At 41.7% G+C, this 19,294-nt stretch overlaps 2 protein-coding genes across 2 annotated transcripts in view; one reads left to right on the top strand and one right to left on the bottom strand.

Moving 5' to 3' along the window:
• Tex28 (testis expressed 28) overlaps positions 1-9,715 on the top strand; it is a 14,402-nt gene extending 4,687 nt beyond the window's left edge. Inside the window, exons 3-4 of the mRNA XM_050125056.1 lie at positions 8,030-8,165; positions 9,246-9,715. Coding sequence (XP_049981013.1) covers positions 8,030-8,165; positions 9,246-9,602 — 493 coding nt within the window. The 3' untranslated portion in view covers positions 9,603-9,715. The remainder of the gene's footprint in view (positions 1-8,029; positions 8,166-9,245) is intronic.
• Positions 9,716-10,031: 316 nt separating this feature from the next.
• LOC126490258 (medium-wave-sensitive opsin 1) overlaps positions 10,032-19,294 on the bottom strand; it is a 15,319-nt gene continuing 6,056 nt past the window's right edge. Inside the window, exons 3-6 of the mRNA XM_050125066.1 lie at positions 16,945-17,113; positions 14,713-14,878; positions 12,169-12,408; positions 10,032-10,142 (exon numbers count right to left, since the gene is read on the bottom strand). Of these exons, the coding sequence (XP_049981023.1) occupies positions 10,032-10,142; positions 12,169-12,408; positions 14,713-14,878; positions 16,945-17,113 (686 nt within the window). The remainder of the gene's footprint in view (positions 10,143-12,168; positions 12,409-14,712; positions 14,879-16,944; positions 17,114-19,294) is intronic.

Genomic DNA, 19,294 nt, shown 5'->3' with positions numbered 1-19,294 from the left:
AGTTATTAAAACATTTAAAATGCCATATTCTATAATCTTTGAAAGATATGAAGAATGCCTATCTAAAATATATCTATGTACATATAGAAAATCTTAACTAACATAACTACAAACTTGACTATTATGATTATCTATTAACAATCTATATTTCTAATTATACATTACATTTTTAAATGTACTACACAATCACAATACCTTAATCAATATCAGAAATACATATACATATAACAAAACTGACCTTAAATCTCTATCAATAAAGTAAAATCTATACTAATGCAAATTATTCATATCTCTATCATATACCCCTTTAAATGTAAAAGAATGTTTATAACCATATTTGGGAACATGGGCGCAGTTTTTTCTCTCCAAACTGCTTCCTGCTGAATGGGGGCGTTGTTAATTAGGTCTTTCATGGTATAACCTGTGTGCTAGTTTCATCTCAGTTGGCAGTTGAGCAAAGCAATTTTCTTAAGATGTTTACAGCAACCCTTCAGGAGGGCGTGGTCCATCATACCATATCAGAACAGAAGAAATGAACAGGGTCTCATCCTCTGTGAAAACAAAATAGGAAACTCCTTTTGAAAGCATCATGTCCTTAGATCCAAATTTAAAAGTCAAGGCATCAAAATCTCTATGTTGGATTAGTTCAGCAGCATTTATAAACAAATATCTTTTAGCATCTGTTGCTCCTTCCTCAGCATTCAAACAATTCAAAGAGAGCATAATAGCATACAGTATCAATATTCTCTGTGTATTTTCCATCTTGTACGCTTTATTTTAACCTCTATTTCGTTTATTTTTACTTTTATTTTATATTCTCTGTATCTTTGTCCTGGAATAACTCTGTAGACCAGGCTGTCCTTGAACTCTCAGAGAGCTGCAAGTCTCTGCCACCCTGGCATTCACGATTAAAGGAGTGTGCTACCACACCTTGAAGTCACAGAGGTCAATCTCCCTTTGCCCTCCAAGTGTTGGGATTAAAGGTGTGTAGTACCACACCCAACAACTCTCTTTCTTCCTTATTTTTACTTTTAAGAACTTTTAGCTTGCATATATTTTTAACACAATGTAAATTATTTAAAGTTTTTTTTTGTCTATGAATCTCTTTTTACTGTATCTCTCTCTCTTTTTCTGACCACATGAGCCTTTAAATTACTGAGCAATATGGGTAGGATTAAAGCCATGGCTTTGCCAGCTAGATCCAGTCCATTCCTTAGCTTTCCAGCCTCATGGCTGAGGTACAGGCTGTAGCCGTGTTTACTGCCACAACTCTATGGCATTTCAAGGTCCCTGTCAGCAATCGAGCTTCAGCAGCCTGTGCTTGCAAACCGCACGCACGAACCGCCTGCATAAAAGAGTCAGAGTTTGCCCTGGCAGAACAGCCCAGAAAGCCGGCATTTTTAAATGGCGCAGTTTTTTCCTGCTACGCCTGAAAACCGAAAAGCATGAGTTCAGCTTTTCGTCAACACCGTTCAAGTGTTTCATGGCAGGACCTCTTAATGAGCTGCAGGGTTTTGTAGCTAAAGCTGAGTCAGGAAGCCTCTCTTAGATGAGACCAAGAAAACATGCTTTACTCTTTCCCAAGCTTTCTCAGGCTTTCAGTGGATTCAGTTGTCCACACGTCTGGTCACCGGCTTTTTCAGATCCAGGCCAGCTGGCCTTGGTGAGTTCCCAATAGAACATCCCCATTGTCTCAGTGTGTGGGTGCACCCCTCGCGGTCCTGAGTTCCTTGCTCATGCTCTCTCTCCTGCTCCTGATTTGGACCTTGGGGTTTCTGTCCGGTGCTCCAATGTGGGTCTCTGTCTCTGTCTCCTTTCGTCGACTGATGAAGGTTAATATTCAGGAGGATGCCTATATGTTTTTCTTTGGGTTCTCCTTCTTATTTAGCTTCTCTAGGATCACTAAATATAGGCTCAATGTCCTTTATTTATGGCTAGAAATCAAATATGAGTGAGTACATCCCATTTTCCTCTTTTTGGGTCTGGCTTACCTCACTCAGGATAGTGTTTTCTATTTCCACCCATTTGCATGCACATCACACATAATCCTTGGACTCCAGCTCCAGTGCTACACACAAGGAAAAGAATACTCATGATTACATTTAGGGTCCACCCACATAATCTCAGTATCTTTAACTATATCATTTCTAGAAGGACTCTTTTGGGGATTAAGACATGGCTATCTTTTAGGGAACCATTTTTAGCCTGCCAATTCTCTTCAGTTTGTGACAAGCAAAGATTTCTCCAGACATTTCCAAGTATTACATGAGGAACAAATTGCCTCCTAGAGCCATTACCCTAAGTATATGAGAAGAGAAGTTGTAACTTAACATTTCAATCTCTAGTTATTGGTGATGTCGAGCCTTTTTTATCTGCTTATGGCCATTTGTACATTTTTCTTTATCAAATTCCTATTGAAGTCTTTAGCTTATTTTCAGGCTGTATAGTTTTGTCTTTCTCTTGTTGAATTATAAGAGCTCTTTATATCTTTTTATAAATACCAATCCTGTCAGATAAGCAATTTGAGATCCCCAATCACTCAGGAGAGGATCCTGGATTTAGATCAGGTCTAGCATCCTCTCTGCTAGAGCTGAATAGCTTTAGTCAAAGATTAAAATAGCAATACTTGTTTCCAAGCTGGTTTTTCTTTATTTTATGTTTAAAAGCCACATATGAGTGAGTATATATGATATTTGTCTTTCTGGGTCTGGGTTACCTCACTCAATATTATGTTTTCTAGATCGATCCATTTTTATTCAAATTTCAAGATGTCATTTTTTCCTCTATGTAGTACTCCAATGTGTAAGTGTATCACATTTTCCTTATCCATTCTTCAGTCGAGGGGCATCTAGGTTGTTTCCAGGTTCTGGCTATGAAAAATTAGCAGCAAGTACTCTTAACCACTGGACCATTTCTTGAGTTCTGTAAGTGTTTTTTTTTTTTTTTTTAAATTTGGGTTTCAGGTCTTATATTAAGGTCTTTGATTTATTTTGAGTTTTTTTTTTTTACTTTATTTACTACTGTCATATAGTGAATAATTGGAGGGGCACATGTGAGGAGTTCAGAACACAGTTGTATGGACTCAGTTTTCTCCCTCCACTTTTATGGGGACCCTCAGATTTACCAATATCATCCTTTTGCTTAAATTAATTGTTTGTTAAAAATAGGAGTGTAGAGTACAGTAGTGTGGTCGAGAAGCACTATTTTCTTTAGCTCTTTATAATGCACAGTTACTATCTATGAGTTGTCTGGCTTTCTCATCCTGGAGTGCTGCCAAGGAGTTGATTTACTAGTTACTTTTTCTGTCGTGGTGATTAAAAAAAAGTCCTGACAAACTCAAGGGAGAAAGAGCTTATTTTGGCTCACAGTTTGAGGGTAAAGTTCATCATTTCAGGGAAATCATGGCAGGAGGAGCTTAAAGGTAACCCACAGTCAAGAGACAAAGAATGATGGATGTGCATGCTCTGTTCTCTTTCTTCTTTTAATAGTTTTTGTTACATTTATTTATTTCTATGTGTATATGGGCACATTTATTTATTTCTATGTGTATATGGGCACATGTGGAGGCCACAGGGAAACTTTCAGAAGTCAGTTCTCTCCTACTATGTCACCTTAGGTGGTCAGACTTAGCAGCATTTGTCTTTACCTGCAGAGTCATTTTACCCCTATTTTATTTTTAAAAGATATCTTTGCTGGACATAGATTTCTGGGTTAGGATTTATTTCTTTGAAATACTATACATTTGGAAAACAATCTATTCTGGTTTTTCTTTGTGTTGAAAACCACTGTGTTTTCAACTTTGTGAAAACTTTGTGTTAATACCACTGAATGAGAGTAAATACCACTGTGACAAAAAGTTTTGGTCAAATTAAACAACCTTATTTTCTGTCTGACAGGGCATCTCCCTAAAGCAAGGACTGAGAGAATAGCATTGAAAACAGAAAAAAAAAATGGGACTTATATAGCTCAAAAATATCAAGGCTAGGAAGTTTCCAAGGGTTTTTGGTTACAGTGGAACTTGTCAGAACATCTCAACATTATTTGGCAGAACACCTTATTTTATCAGAATGGAGGTCAGAGTATGATCAGAGTAGAGGGTGTGGAACATGTCAAATCCCAGAAAATGGGTCAAGATACTGTCAAACTTAAGTTTTACAAAAAATAGGAATGAACTTATTTTGACCTTGTAATAAGATGGCTTCTAATCTTAAAATGGAGTCAAGCTGGTCTATTAGTTATTGCTGTTTAGATGGTGATGTTTTGAATATGATCAGTTTTATTTTCCTCTGGCTCCTTTTTTTTGGAGTTTACAGGATTATGTTTTGAGACAGGGTTTCTCTGTGTAGACCTGACTATCCTGGAAGTTGCTCTGTTTCGGTGGTCAAAGGTTTTGCTGCGATGATGCTGTGTATGATTTTAATCACCTTCAGCCCTGCTTTTTTTAAAATATTTATTTATTATGTATACAATATTCTGTCTGTGTGTATGCCTGCAGGCCAGAAGAGGGCATTACAGATGGTCATGAGCCACCATGTGGTTGCTGGGAATTGAACTCAGGACCTTTGGAAGAGCAGGCAATACTCTTAACCTCTGAGCCATCTCTCCAGCCCCAGCCCTGCTTTTTAAAATGTTGTTCTTTCTATGAATCCTTTGGTTTTCTTCTTGTTCTTTTGCTGATTTCTTCTACTTTCTATGGCCTTTACAAGTGGGAATATGTCAGCCAAGTTCTGTAGCTCATTTTTCCTCACACTGCCTCAAGATGTTACAAATGTTGCTTCATGAAATTCTGGATTTCTCAAAGAAAGCTCAGTAGGCACAAGCTGATGATTGGAACATCTAAGACAGTAATGAGGGAGAAGAGAGAACAGAGAAGGTTGGATTGATTAATCTGCTGCCAGTTGACATGGAACCCCTATATGGGGTAAGGAGAGGTAGCAGTCTGGCAGGGTTATTATTCAGAGCCAAATGGGGTTGAAGGGACAAGAATCCCATTAGACATGTTGGACTTGACCTCTACTCCATTCTTGTTAGCTAATTGCACCATAGTCACAGCAGAAACTTTGCCAGCCCTTCATGATATTCCGTTTCCCTGGCATCTTCAAGCTCTGAGTTATCTTGTCACTGCCCTTGCCTAAATTCCCAGAGTTTTTCATCCCTGTGTTATCTGTTCATTAGTCTTCATTAACCCACTGAGATCTTTATCTTGCCACTTCATAGTAATGATAATTTAGCAAACTTTTTAATTACTTAATATTACTCATTGTTATCAATATTTTCACCCTTCTAAACACAAATTAATTCAATGACTTGTCTAACCAAGTGTTGGAGATACTCTATCCTATTGTGAAATGATCACAGAACCAGTCCTGAACCATTTCTCCAAATCTATCGATTTATTTTTTATGTATTTATGTTTTAGTCCTCAGACTCTTAAAATTTTCTGCCACTTCTTCCACCGTGTTCCCTGAGGCTTAAGTGTAAGGATAGTGTTGCAGTGTATTAGTTGGGGACAAGCACCTACCATCAGTTGATCTCTGCTTTTTGAGTAATTGTGGCTTTTTGTAATGATCTGAATCTACTTCAAAAAGAAGCTTCATTAATGAAGGATAGGAGCTAGATTTTATTTTTTTATTTTATGTGTGAATTCCCGTGCATCACGTAGTGCAGTCTTCAGGGAGGTGTCAGATCTCATGGATTTGGAGTTACAGAGAGTTGTGAGCTACCATGTGGGTTCTCAGAACCAAACCTTGGTCCTCTAGAAGAGCAGATTGAATAGACTCTCTCTGACCTTGGGTAACAAGAGTAGTATCTGCTTTTCAAGCCTGTTAGGCTCCTTAGAGATATATTTGTTTCGAGACGGTTCTTATTATGTGACCCAGGCTGTCTTTTAAATTTATCCTACTGTCTTAGCCTTCCAAGTACTGGAATCGGAGAGGTGTGACACCACATGGGCTTGGAGATATTAGGCATCCTGTGTTTTTCATGTGACTGCCATTCCACATACTTTATTGGATTCTATTAGTCCACAGACATACTACTGATGAGTTGTTTCCATCCACCCTTATGACTTTCTATCCAACCACTCCACCCCCAGTCTTCAGTTTTCCAGCCTTCACTCTGCTTCTCCCGTATAATCACCTGCCTCAGGCTCCTAAGTGGTGTTCTTCCTAGTCTTGTCAACACTATGTCCATTGCCGATTTCACTATCCAGTTATATTTGATGCTTGTTATTATTATACCCTTTCAGACACGTTCTAACCTGGGCTCCTAGGTGAGTCAACTATCATGGGACCTCTCTTGTCTTACATGACTTTTCTTTTACTCCCTATGGCTTTACTTTGACCTTGGTTCAGGGTAACACTACTATGCCTGTTCTACATGGCCCTTTCTGTATCTAGCTTTCTGTTTTTAACTTGCTCCAGGCTCCAGGGTGAAAGCCACTGGGTTCTAATTCAACATGCCAATAGCCAGTTCTCAGAAATGGCCAAGACTGTATTTCTGAAATAAATTGTGTTAGACAGAGTGATTTTTTTTTGAAAATTTTGTTTTGATTGTTTGTGGTACTAGAGATAGAATCCGGGGCCTAGCATGCAAGAGTATGACTCCCTTCCCTGACCTCACAGGGTGGCAACCCTGCCTTCCTATGGGCTTCATGGAGGAGTCACCAATTCTAACTCAAATCAGACTTTCCTTTCATCTGCCTGGAATGAAAGGATCAGGGAGTCCTCTTTGGTAGCCTGTTTTCTGGCCTGTCCTTCAAAAAAGTTTTTCTGTTGTAAATAAAATCTTAACACTTGCCACATATTTCCTTCAAAGCCTTTTAAAAAGAAGAAATAAAACTTCAAAAGATTCAGTTGTATGAGCTAGGATGCAATTCAATGGTCAGGTGCTTGCCTAGTTTTTGCAAGACTTCAGGTTTCATCCACAGTAACACAGACACACACAGACAGACAGACAGACAGACAGACAGACACACACAGAGAGAGAGAGAGAGAGAGAGAGAGAGGCAGGCACTCTCCTGGTATTTCTTACTCCAGGTCCTTTGTCTGACTTCACTACCCTCAATGGGATACTAATCATTTCTCCTGGTACCTTTTTCTCCAGGTTCTTTGTCTGACCTCACTACCCTCAGTGGGGTGCTAATCTCTTCCATGCGTGCTATAATACTTTCTTATTTATGTTTGTATACATAACAGGTAGTATTTTTGCTTGTATTTTTTGAACATCTGTGTTGAGATATAATTTGCATGTCATAAAATGCACCATTTTAATTGCATTTCAGTGGTTTTCATTAAATTTACTGAGTTGTGTAACCATTAATACAATCCAATGCTTGCAATTATAATTCACATCCTTTTTATTTTATTCATTTAAAGTATACAATTCAGCTTGGTTTAGTCATACATGCCTGTAATCCCAGCACTCAGGAGGCAGAGGCAGGAGGATCACAAGTTCAATGCTAACCTATATTACAGAGTGAAATTCTGTCTCTCCCACCCATGTACACAGTTTTAGTGGGGTTTTAGTATATTCACAGTTAATCCATTATCTAACCTCACTTTTTTATTACCTCTGAAAAAAATAAACCGTATTAGCAGTCACTCCTTGTCACCCTGATTCTTAGCTCCTGGCACCCACTTATTTGTTCATGTTTATGGACATACAAATGGAACTGACTCTGTGATCTTTTGTGACTTTCCATGCTCTATAATAGATATGCATTTATGGAGTAACTACTGAATCCTCAACACTGCTCCTGGTAATGTTTGGGGGATTTGATAGCTTAAATTTTCTTTTCTTTCTAGTCTATGGAACATTTGGTAAAACTGTTACTAGAGGGTAATTGTAAATAATATATATTAGTATAACTGTTCCCAGGCAGAGGTAGAAGAAGCAGTCATCTTTGACTGAGTTCTAGTGGGCGGTGTGGTGCGGGTGGGGGTAGTAAATCCAGCTGCAGCGTACTCCCTGCCAGCATGAGCTCTGAGTAAGCTACAGAGGGAATGTTATTTTCTCTCTTACTTTCTAGACAATCACTGATGGAAGAACAGGTGAATGATCACTTGCAGAGATACCTGAATGAGATTTGCCACCTTAAACAGCATTTGGCATGCACTGAAGAGAAAATGGCCTATTTGTCCTATGAAAGAGCTAAGGAAATATGGGTGAGGGTCTGGGGGAGAAAGGGCTGGGGGAAGGGGGCATGTATGCTCCCAAGCCAAAGCAAGAGAAGATCTTCTAACTGTGCCTGCCCTGATGGTGCAGTAGTAACCTGCACCTTTGCTTTAGAACCAGTAGTGTCTACCTTGCATGTCTGTATGAGCTCCACTTCTCACCATGCAGCCAAGCTGCTTTGTGAACTTTGGACTGTGCTTCTGATCCTGTAGGGGCAATTACTAAGCCATAGTGTTGTGTGATATTTTGTTTGTGTCCTGACAAATCAAGCTTGCCAGGAGATCAAAGGGTGGAGCTAGCCACTAGTTAACCATAGAAACTGGGTAGTGGTGGCACACACCTTTAATCCTTGCACTCAGGAGATAGAGACAGGATTTTGGCTTCTTTGGACTGAGGAACAAGAGAGGAAGGAAACAACTGGCAGCTGCTCCTGGTTCTTTGATCTTCAAGGTTTTTATCTGACTCCCGGTTTTTCATTGATTAAGATTAATTAGATTAATGCTTCACCATAGCCTGGAGTCTGTGACCTAAAGCTCAGGGGTAAAGCCTGACAAGTCCAAGGGATACTGAGATATTTGCGATGCTGGTAGAGGGGAAGCTTCTGGGAACCTCCTTTTTGGGTCTAGCTTCCTGCCCCTCAGTCCTTTCACACTCATAGCTCCTACCTAGGTCCTCAGTCTCAGCAATAGACAAGGACCAGGACCCCTGAGCCTAGCGCTCCACAGTAACTGTTTGTCTTCTCTGTGTATGTCCTAGAAGTTCTATCTTTCCTAAAAGATTCAACTCATTGGGTGGGATGGCACAGGCCTTTAATCCCAGGACTTGGGAGTAAGATGCAAGCAGATCTCTGAGTTTGAGAATAGCCTTGTCTTCATAACAAGTTTCAGGTCATCTGGAACTATACTGGGAGATCTTATCTTAAATAAATAAGAAAAAAGAGAGAGATAAAGCAGAAAAAGAAGTGTCTCAACAGTACTTTTTGAACACCCCTAAGCAAATGAATTTACTAAATTAGATAAGTACATTTTTGTTCGTTCTTCTGGTGAGAATATATGTTTTTTTACCTACAGGATGTAATGGAGACTTTCAAGAGCAGAATAACCAAACTAGAAACTCTACAGCAAGCTACTCAACTGGAGATGATGGCCAGTGTCAGAACCCGTCCCAAAGACTTTTTGTTCAGATTCATAAGCCTGCTTCTCACACTGACCACTATCCTCTTGGTCTTGGTCTCTACCTTGTGTTCTTGTCCCTTGCCACTGCTCAATTCACGCCTGCGCGTGTTCACTCTGTTAGTGTTAATTGGCCTTGGGACCTTTGTGTGGCAGAAGCGGCATATCATCTCCATCACGGACTGGCAGGCCTGGATCCCCTTTAAGTGGAGACCAGACTTCAAGGATGCTAAGCCTCAATTAGATGTACACTGATGGGCAAGGAGTATCATCCACCTGAATTTGTTCATTACTTCCCTCTTTCCAGATGTTGAGGGCATCCAGTAAGCCTTCCCTAGAAAGCTACTTTGTTACTGTCACTTTCTTAATTCTGTAACCACCTGCCCAGTGCGATACATGCAGATGCCAACTTGCCTTCTCCTTCAAGTTTTCCATGATCTTTTCATAATATCTGTAGACATGGGGATTGGATTAAAGTGAAAGAAACCATATGTTCTGGTCTCTTTATCTACATTGTACTGTCTCCAGGTCTGGTGCCTGATCACCCAGTAGCTTAAATAACCCCAAACTGTAGTAGCCATCTCTGGGACTTTGATTGGGCATGGGGAAATTATGTTTATTTCACAAGGATGGAGGAGAAGGGAGGCCAAAGCTTTGGTGGATGGGACAGGTTGGAGGCAGACCTCATGCAGGCGACACTGAAGAGACAGATGAGACTTCTGTTTTGGAGGTGCTGGAAAGTTCAGAGCTATCATCAGTCTTCTTTCCAAAGAGCTGTAAGATGCAGTTTCGAAACTAGAAGGACAGAAAGCATTATTCAGCAAAGCAGAAAGGGCTAGTGCACCATGCGAAAGGTGAAGCTTGGAACATGGTACTGTCACTTAGTGGTTGTAAACCTTCCCTTCTCCCATTGAGAATACCATGAGTGGGATGAGGAAGGCTCAGCTCATTCTTTATACATATGAATGCAGGAGTTCTGCATTATCTAATTTAGTGGTTAATGGTGAGTCTAGTTGAATTGTGACCAGTCCTAAAAAATACCAAATCCTAATTACTGGAACCTGTGACTGCCTTTTTTGGAACTGGCACATATATGTTAATATGAGGTCATATTGGATAAGCATTGTCACTAGTCCAGTGACCAGTGTTCTTGTTAGAAGAGGAAGATTTAGACAACACTACACATACAGAGAAATAGCTATGTGAAGAATAATATTGGGGTAGCATGTCTGTGATTCGTAGGACAAGGAAAACTAGGAGAGAGACACAAGACTGCTACTGTCTTAGCACCCCCAGAAGGAACAATAATAATGCTGACTCCTAGACCCCAGATTTCTCGCCTCTGGAACTGTGAGAAACTTAATTCCTATTTTCTTGTTTTGCTTGCTTGTTTGTTCGTTGCACCGCTAGAAATTTAGCTTAGGACTTTGTGTGTACTAGGCAAGTACTTTGCCACTGAGCTATAGGTCTGTTGTTTTAAGTCACAAAGCTTGTGGAATTTATTGTGGTAGCTTTATGATACTTAGGCAGTGACCAAACCAATGCCATCTAAGGAGCCCAAACTACAAACAAAGCTTTGAGAGCCCAAACTAAAAATGTCACTTAATTTCAGTTCTATTTGTGACTATCTCCATTCCCTCTAACATTAAAGCTTTTGAAATGAAAACACGTGTTGACATTGACAACATTAGAGATGGGCTAAATAACAACATAGACTTGGCTGAAAAACTGGCAAGTAAGGCAAGAAATTCATTCAGCATCTACTTACCGAGTTCTCACTTCATGCCTGACTCTATTCTGAACAAGAATGGAATCTACTGTTCCAATATTCTTGGAATATAGCAGAATGAGTGAAAGCGAAATTTGCACACCTGCCCACCTTTGTTTCCTGTCTTTAACAAGCAACTCTTTCTAGGACGGCTTTCAGTTTCTGGCAGAGAATATCTGGGATGGAGCACTTGCCTGGCATGCACCAGGCCCTGTGTTCCATTGTAAGCAGTAGAGGAAGGAAGATGGTAGAGGAAAGAGGAGTCAATTTGAAGGACTCACAGTCTGATGAAATGAAAGACCTCAGTGAACACTTCTGATTACTAATAACTCACATGGTAAATGTCCCTTAATGAAGTGCATGTGATGAATTCAAGGAAGAGGAAAGCAAATGGCACTCAAGAGGTGATGAACTTCTTCAGGTTTACCTGTAATCTAGTAGGAGGATCTAAGAGTCATAAACAACTTGTGTTAAAGTCCAATATGGCAGCTAAGGATGGTTGCCATCAGACAAGACTTTGGGCAAAGCCATAGCACACTTTCTCTGAACTAATTAATGATCTAATAAAAGCATAAAAGCTCTTGACCTCTTAGCTAGTGTAGCCAAGAAAGTCTAAACTTTTAAGGAGGCAAATATCCCAAAGTCAAGGTTTGAAAATGGAAAAATTTAGAGTTGAGTTTGTAAACAGAAGAGGAACAGGACTAGCTAGGGTCATTGTGTGCTCACTGAGTGCTTAGTACATCTGAATTATAGCGGCCCTTTTAGAAGATTTCTGCCCGTCATTGTGGGGTCACCAGAAGGGAAGAACTTGCAGTGTCCTGCACCTGAGTAGCAGACTCAGGTGGAGACAGTGCAAAGATTCCAGAGCTCATGGTTGAGAGGAGGAATGGTCAGTGTGGGTTACATGCAGAGCCTTTCCACACTCATTTTCTTGGAGGAGCATCATCAACCCCAACCCCTAGGTTCTCCACAAGGCTTTCTCATTGATGACTTGATTCGAGGTAAGAACCTTCACTGAGTTATGGACCATTTTGATTTTGATCTCTTGCTTACCTGCCGGTTCATAAAGACATAGATAATGGGGTTGTAGATAGTGGCACTTTTTGCAAAGTAGGATGGTATGGAGGCCACAAGAGGGTGGAAGGCATAGTCAGGGTGGGCGGTAGCAAAGCATGCAAAGAAAGTATAGGGCCCCCAGCAGAGGCAGTACGCAAAGACCATCACCACCACCATGCGCGTCACCTCCTTCTCGGCCTTCTGGGTGGACTCAGATTCCTTCTGTTGCTTTGCCACCTAGAGAAGATAAGAGCAGTGAATAGGGGAGTCAGTTAGGGCTCTAGATCTAGAGGGACTATTGCTATTGCTCAGGTACAGAGTCAGGATATTAACAAGAAGAGGTAAACCTAGGGCTCTACAGGGAGTAGGAAGTGGTCCACCCAGTATCCCAACCCTGCCTCCCACCCTCAGTCAGAGAATGACCTGACTTGGGAGCCATAGTGGTCCTGGAGCTTTGTAGGAGTTCCTGTAGGCCTTGAGGTGACAAGTGGCTGGCTTGGCCAAGATCAACCCTCAGACCAGACTTTTGAATCTGTTCTCTGTAGTTTCACAGAAGCTTGTGAAGGAGAACTAAGGAGACTGAGCTTAGGCTTTATATAATCCTTTCCAAGAAGATCTAGTCTTGTGCTCAGGTTTGAATCTGGAGTCCCGAGACTAGCCCTAGAAGTCAAGTTTCTTTAACTAAACATGGCCTGGCAGGGTGCCCAGTGGCAATACAAGAGCCAAAGTCACACTTCTCCCAGGCTTTCTAGAGGATAGGGGCCAGATATTATCTGCCATGGAATGCTTGCTGCTGGCAGATAGCTGGAAAAGGAACAATGAGTGCTAGAATCCAGGGAGAGCTGCAACAATAGTGATGGGTTTTGCTAGCCAAGAGCTAATTCTATGAAAACTTGAAAGAAACTCAACGGGTGCTAGCTAAATTTATTCTGATACGGGACACCAACCCAGGGACCAAATTGTAGCCTTCATCATAAGACACTAAGGTGAGTAGAGCTTCCTGGTGGAGCTTGTGATTTTTTCCAAAAACAGCTTATAAATATCTGTTCATGCAGAGGTGGATATAAAGCAGAAAGTCCCTCCAGCTTGCTACACGGGCTCCCAGCAATGAATAAATGGAACATGAAGTAAATGGTAGGGGAGTTGTTTGACAAAGGGACAATTTATGCTGGAGATGGAGACCAACAGAGGAGCACAGAGCTCTCAGATACAGTACCCAGCTCATGCATCACTTTACTATCATTTTTTTGCAGGGGAATCCCTAGTGGTAGGGATGTTGGTGGGACAGGACTGCCGACAAAACTGGCTCCCTGAGATGGAGCACCAGACACAGGAGAGTGGAGAGCAGTGGTTTGAATGAGAATGGCCCCATAGACTCATATTTGAATGTTTGCCCCTAGTTGGCAGAACTGTTTTGGAAGGATTTAGGAGGTTTGGTCTTATTGGAGGGGTAAGTGTAGTGGTCTATTATTTGTATTTTAATACATCTGCCTGAAGACCAGAGGCAAAGCTAAAGCCACTAGAGGTCTGGCAATGGTGATACATGTCTTTAATCCCAAGATTTAGGGCATAGAGTCATAAGGATCTCTGTGAGTTCAAGGCTACCCTGGGCTACACAAGATCAATGCAAAAATAAATCCAGGTGATGGCAGCCTACGTCTTTGATTCCAGTACTAGGGAGTCATATGCTCTTAATCCCAGCACTAGAGGGAATATAAAATGAAGGGAGAGAGAGGCTGTCTGTCTAGTTTGTGGTTGCCCAGCCTTGGTAAAGGTAAGGCTTCTTTAGTGGCTTGACTGCTTTGCTTTTCTGGTTTTCAGGTTGAAACCCAATTTCTGTCTCTCTTTTTTTTTTTTTTTAAATCATGCTACAGGTAAGCTTTGAGGTTTAAAAGACCATGCCAGAGTCAGTCTCTCTCTTTCTCTGCCTCCAATTTACAGATTAGGATGTAAGCTCTCAGCTATGCCTTCTTGCCTGCTGTCATGCTCACCACCACGATGGTCATGGACTCGCTCTGAAACTATAAGAATCCCCTAACTAAATGTTTTCTTTTATAAGAGTTGTCTTGGTCATGATGTCTCTTCACAGCAATAGAACAGTGACTAAGACACAAGGGGAATTATAAAACAGTTTAAGCTAGTTGTGGTGGTATACACTCAGGAGGCAGAGGCAAGTGAATCTCTGTGAGTTTGAATCTAGCCTGGTCTACATAGCATGTTTCAGGCCAGTCAGGACTCCAGAGTGAGGCCTTTTCTCAAAAGAAAAGTAGTTTAAGAGACCCAGGTGAGGCTGGGCAGTGGTGGCGCATGCCTTTAATACAAGTACTTGGGAGGCAGAGGCAGGCGGATCCCTGTGAGTTCTAGGCCAGCCTGGCTACAAAGCTAGTTTCAGGACAGGTTCCAAAACTACATGAAGAAACCCTGTCTCAAAATGATTTGTGATCATGGCAGTGTAGAGGTAGGAGAATTACCAGGTATGCCTCTGAGCTTGCCTGGACATCTTACTAGTACAGGATGAGGACAGGAGGGTGAAGGGCTTACTGCTCGGATGGCCAGCCACACTTGGAGGTAGCAGAGCACGATGATGCTGAGTGGGAAGATGCAGCACGTGACCATGAGGACCATCATATAAGACTGAACACCAGGGTACGAGGTGCCGCTGAACACATCTGGGCCACAGGATGTCTTCAGGCCATAAGGCCAGTACCTAAAGAGAAGGGCCAGCAGCCCATCCTAATTCAAGCTGGGGCAACCTAGAACCTGCCCAACCAGCCAGGGCATACCCCTGATTATAGTCAGAGGGTTTTTAAATGGGGAAGAAATTAACCACTGAGAAGTGAACAAGTCAATGACATTTCATATCTGCACAGTGTTGTATTTTCAGAACATTTTCATCACCTTAAAACTCTTGAGTAGGATTTTTAAATCATTGTCCATTATATGCTGCATTTCGTCTTTCTTCTCTTTGTGGCAAATTATGCATAATATAAAATTTGCTGTTATGACACTGAAGACTTTCCCAATATTGTACAATTAGCATTACTACCTGGTTCCAGACTATGTAGCATTTAAAATGTTAGGACTTTTCATGACAGTGAGACACATTTGCTCCTGGCAGCACCAATTACTTCAAGAGGAAGATGGGCATTGAAAAAACTCCTTATGGAGTTTGCTAGCCATTTGGGTAAGAAGCTGATCTTGCCTGGACTTCTTGATGAACTGGACATGCAGGACCCACAGAGAAATGACTGCTAAACTTGTCTAAAGGTGAGATGGTCCTTTAGGGTTCCTGCTTCATGAAAGAGTCTGCCAGACATTCTGCAGGACACAGAAGAAAGTGACTAACAAATTGCCAATATAGGCGAAACTGTCTTTCAAATGTCTTGCTCCATGAAAATGTCTGCTGGATGCTATGGGCCTGTAGGCTGAAGATGGATGCCCCAACGGTACAGAGGAACTTTGGGTGACTGTCCAGGTAGAGAGATGTCTCTGTCATTTCAAGAGTTTTGGAAGTTGCTTACAATGTACTTCCTATTTACTTGGGTAATATTATATCCTTCTGGAGTCTTTGATGGAGTTGAAGAATAAATGGTTATAGTTATAGTTTTCCTTAATTATGATAAAAGATAAAATATATATAAATATTATAACTGTAATTCTTGTTTGATACCTCTTTTGTTATATGTAATTTCACTATGTTAAAGTTAAAACCTTCCTTTTTATTTAAAAAGAAAAGGGGAAATGGTGTGGGAAGTCCTTCTGTATATGTGTTGCTTTTATTGGTTAATGAATAAAGAACTGCCTTGGTCTGTTGATAGGGCAGAGTAGAACTAGGTGAGAAAAACTATACTGAATGCTGGGAGAAGGAAGGCGGAGTCAGAAGAAGCCACCACCAGAGATAGACATGCTAAAATTTTGCTGGTAGGCCACAACCATGTGGTGATACACAGATTAATGGAGCTGGGTTAGTTTAGGATATAAGAGTTAGCCAAAAATATGCTTAAGCTATTGGCTAAACAGTATTGCAAATAATATCATTTCTGTGTGGTTATTTCAAGTCTGGGTAGCCGGTAACAAACAAGTGGCTTCCTTACAACAATTTTCAAAAGAAAGTGAGGAGGCTTCACCTTTCTCTTACTTTTTAGAAACACCTATGAAAATCTGAATTTTTTTTCTGAGGCCATTATGCCAGGGCTGTAATGAAGGAACATTCTCACTGGGTAACCATGGAGATGAAATTAGATGATCCAGTCTGGGCCTCCATCAGGGTTAGCACTAGGACATTCTTAGTTTCTGGCAGCCATTGTGGTTCTGGAGAAAGACAAACTTTTTACAAGGCTTATTTCACAGAAAGAATGAGCCTGGCCAGGATATGATGACCTGGTGTACCTCCCAAGTGACCTCTGAAGGTGGTAAGCTAAAATATATGAGAGGCATGGCACAGAACTTGTAAGAGGGCACCCTGTATTCACTTACACTATAGCTCTAGGTTGGGCATTTTTAATTTTCCTAGTTTTCTTGTGAGATTCTTATACTTGAGATAAACATTTACATAGTCTAGGAAGTGGGCCATAGGGCCCTTTTGATAGCAAATATATCTATAATTCATGTGCATGCTGCACTGGGAACCTGGGAGAGTTTCCTCTCTCCTTAGAAGCAAGGTGCCATACAGGCCCAGAAAACAGCAGTGGCTTGACCTTCCTGGAGATCACAGTCTGACTCTCCCCACTTGGTTCTACAGGGCTTACTTTCCTCGCATCATTACACCCTTACCTGCTCCAACCAAAGATTGGTGGGGCTGTCCACAAAGCAGACCAGACCCATGAAAAGACAATTCCCACAGTAGCCAGCTTCGCGTCAAATCTCACATTGCCAAAGGGCTTGCAGACCACCAGCCACCTCTCCCAGGAGATGATGGCCAGGGACCAGAGGCCTGTGATGCCTATGGTGGAGAAGAGAAAGACCAGGGCTTCAAGTCAAACAAACGATTGTTCACACTACTTCCTCTTACTAGCCAACAGCTTTCAAGAGTCTCTGATAGCTACCAGACCAAATCCTTTGAAATGTTTTCAGGTCCAGAGTGAAGTGGACCTCTTGGTGAATTGACTTTTCTCAGTCCATTTTTATGACATGTGTGTCTCACCTTCTTTTCTCATCTCCTTCAGGCTCTTGTGCTTTGCTTCCCTGCTAAACTCAGTGGCATACCGTCTTTCCCTATGTCTTCCTACTCTCTTTCTCATCGTCCTTCTGCTCTCAGTTTAGTCTGAATCATAGATGCTTGAGGCTGGTACCTTAGAACCCTCATAGTTTTCTCTCCTCAAGCTCACCTGCACACCTCAGCCCCCAAAAGAAGGCAAAAAGGCTATGGCCTTGTACTTATGTGTTCACTGGGGCCCTTCAAGAGCTTTTTGTCCTCTTGGCTCCTGGTAATTTCTTCCTCTGATGCCCTTGGTAGAGTTCCTGGAAGCCCAAATCCATACTGCCGTGACCACACTGAGGTGTCATTGCTTCAAAGAAACAGAACATGTCATCTGTACCCTTCCTGCTTGTTTTCTTATGCCCAAAGGGTGTGCATGCAGGCTTCAGGGACCCATGAACCAGGATGGGGAAAAGTATTGTTCATTCACCTCACTTCTAAAGGACACTCTGTATTACCTTCTATTATGAACTAGGCAGTGTTAGAATACTCCTGACTCAGTCCGCTAGAGAAAGGACAGATGTTCTCACATCACTCTATTGAGGTGGCAGACATTATAAAATGTCATTCCTGTTCATTGTCACTTAACTGGATTTTTATTGGTAGTCAGATATCAGATCCTTATGTGAAATACGAGTAGAGAACACTGTTGCTAGTGGTTTTAGTGCATAATTTAAAAAAATATATTTATTTTAATTTTGTGTATATTGGTGAACAAAGAACACTCTATGAGTAGGACAAAGGTAAGCCTAGTAGAAGCAGAGCCAGACATGAGGATGCCACTTGGGAAAGGCCATGCAACCACTAAGGTGCACATCTCTAATTGAAGTCACTGGAACCTGGGAGATAGACTTTCTTTACTTGATCTTTCCTGATGACTCTACCATATAGATTTGAGGTATTGTCCACTACTCTCTCTGGTCTGAAATTAATCCGCCCAATGGGTGAGGGGCAAGGAGAAACAATGGTGATGAACCAAGAACAAGGGTCAGCTACTGGTAAATGCCTGCTGGGTACACAGCGATGCAAGTGGGTTTCCTACCAGGTCTATTTGTGGGCTTCCCACCCCCAGTTCGGACCTCTCAATGTCTCTGCTTATATACATGGCATTTAAACCCTCCATTCTTATATATGATCAGCAGAGCCTGTCTTCCAGACTAGATAATCACTCTTGGACTCTCCTTACCCATTTAGAGATAAGGTAAGAGAGGGATAATGGAGACACTGTGTTGTTACCAACTAGTTACCGGGATCTTTCCAGCATAGAACCTAGCACTCTGGTGCTTCTTAATCACTACTTTTTAGAGTGTGTATGTGTGTGTAGCCATGGAGTGTATGTGGAGGTTAGAGGACAATTTTTAGGAATTTCTCTCTTTCTACCATGTGGGTCCTAGGAATCAAACACAGCTCGTCAGGCTTGGCAGCAAGCATCTTTCCCCATTGAATCATCTCATCAGCCTTTAGCTACCTAACCTAAGCAAATCATAGCCAACAAACAGGTCTTAGTGATGGTTGTAAAGAAAGACAGAGACCCACACTGGAGCACCAGACTGAGCTCCCAATGTCCCAAGGAGGAGCAGAAGGAGGGAGAATATGAGCAAAGAAGTCAAGACTACAAGGGGTGCACCCACCCACTGAGACAGTGGGGCTGATCTATTGGGAGCTCACCAAGGCCAGCTGGACTGTGACTGAAAAAGCATGGGATAAAACCGGACTCTCTGAATATGGCGGACAATGAGGGCTGCTGAGAAGCCAAGGACAATGGCACTGGGTTTTGTTCCTACTTCATGTTCTGGCTTTGTGGGAGCCTAGCCAGTTTGGATGTTCACCTTCCTAGACATGGACGGAGGGGGGAGGACTTTGGACTTTCCACAGGGCAGGGAACCCTGACTGCCCTTCGGACTGGAGAGGGAGGGGGAGAGGAGT

Source organism: Alexandromys fortis, unplaced genomic scaffold (assembly GCF_014885135.2).
Source record: "Alexandromys fortis isolate MF-2015 unplaced genomic scaffold, M_Fortis_MF-2015_v1.1 scaffold_225, whole genome shotgun sequence".
Classification (NCBI taxonomy): domain Eukaryota; kingdom Metazoa; phylum Chordata; class Mammalia; order Rodentia; family Cricetidae; genus Alexandromys; species Alexandromys fortis.
The sequence above is the reverse complement of the archived record's forward strand: the minus strand, read 5'-3'. Positions and strand labels throughout refer to the sequence as shown.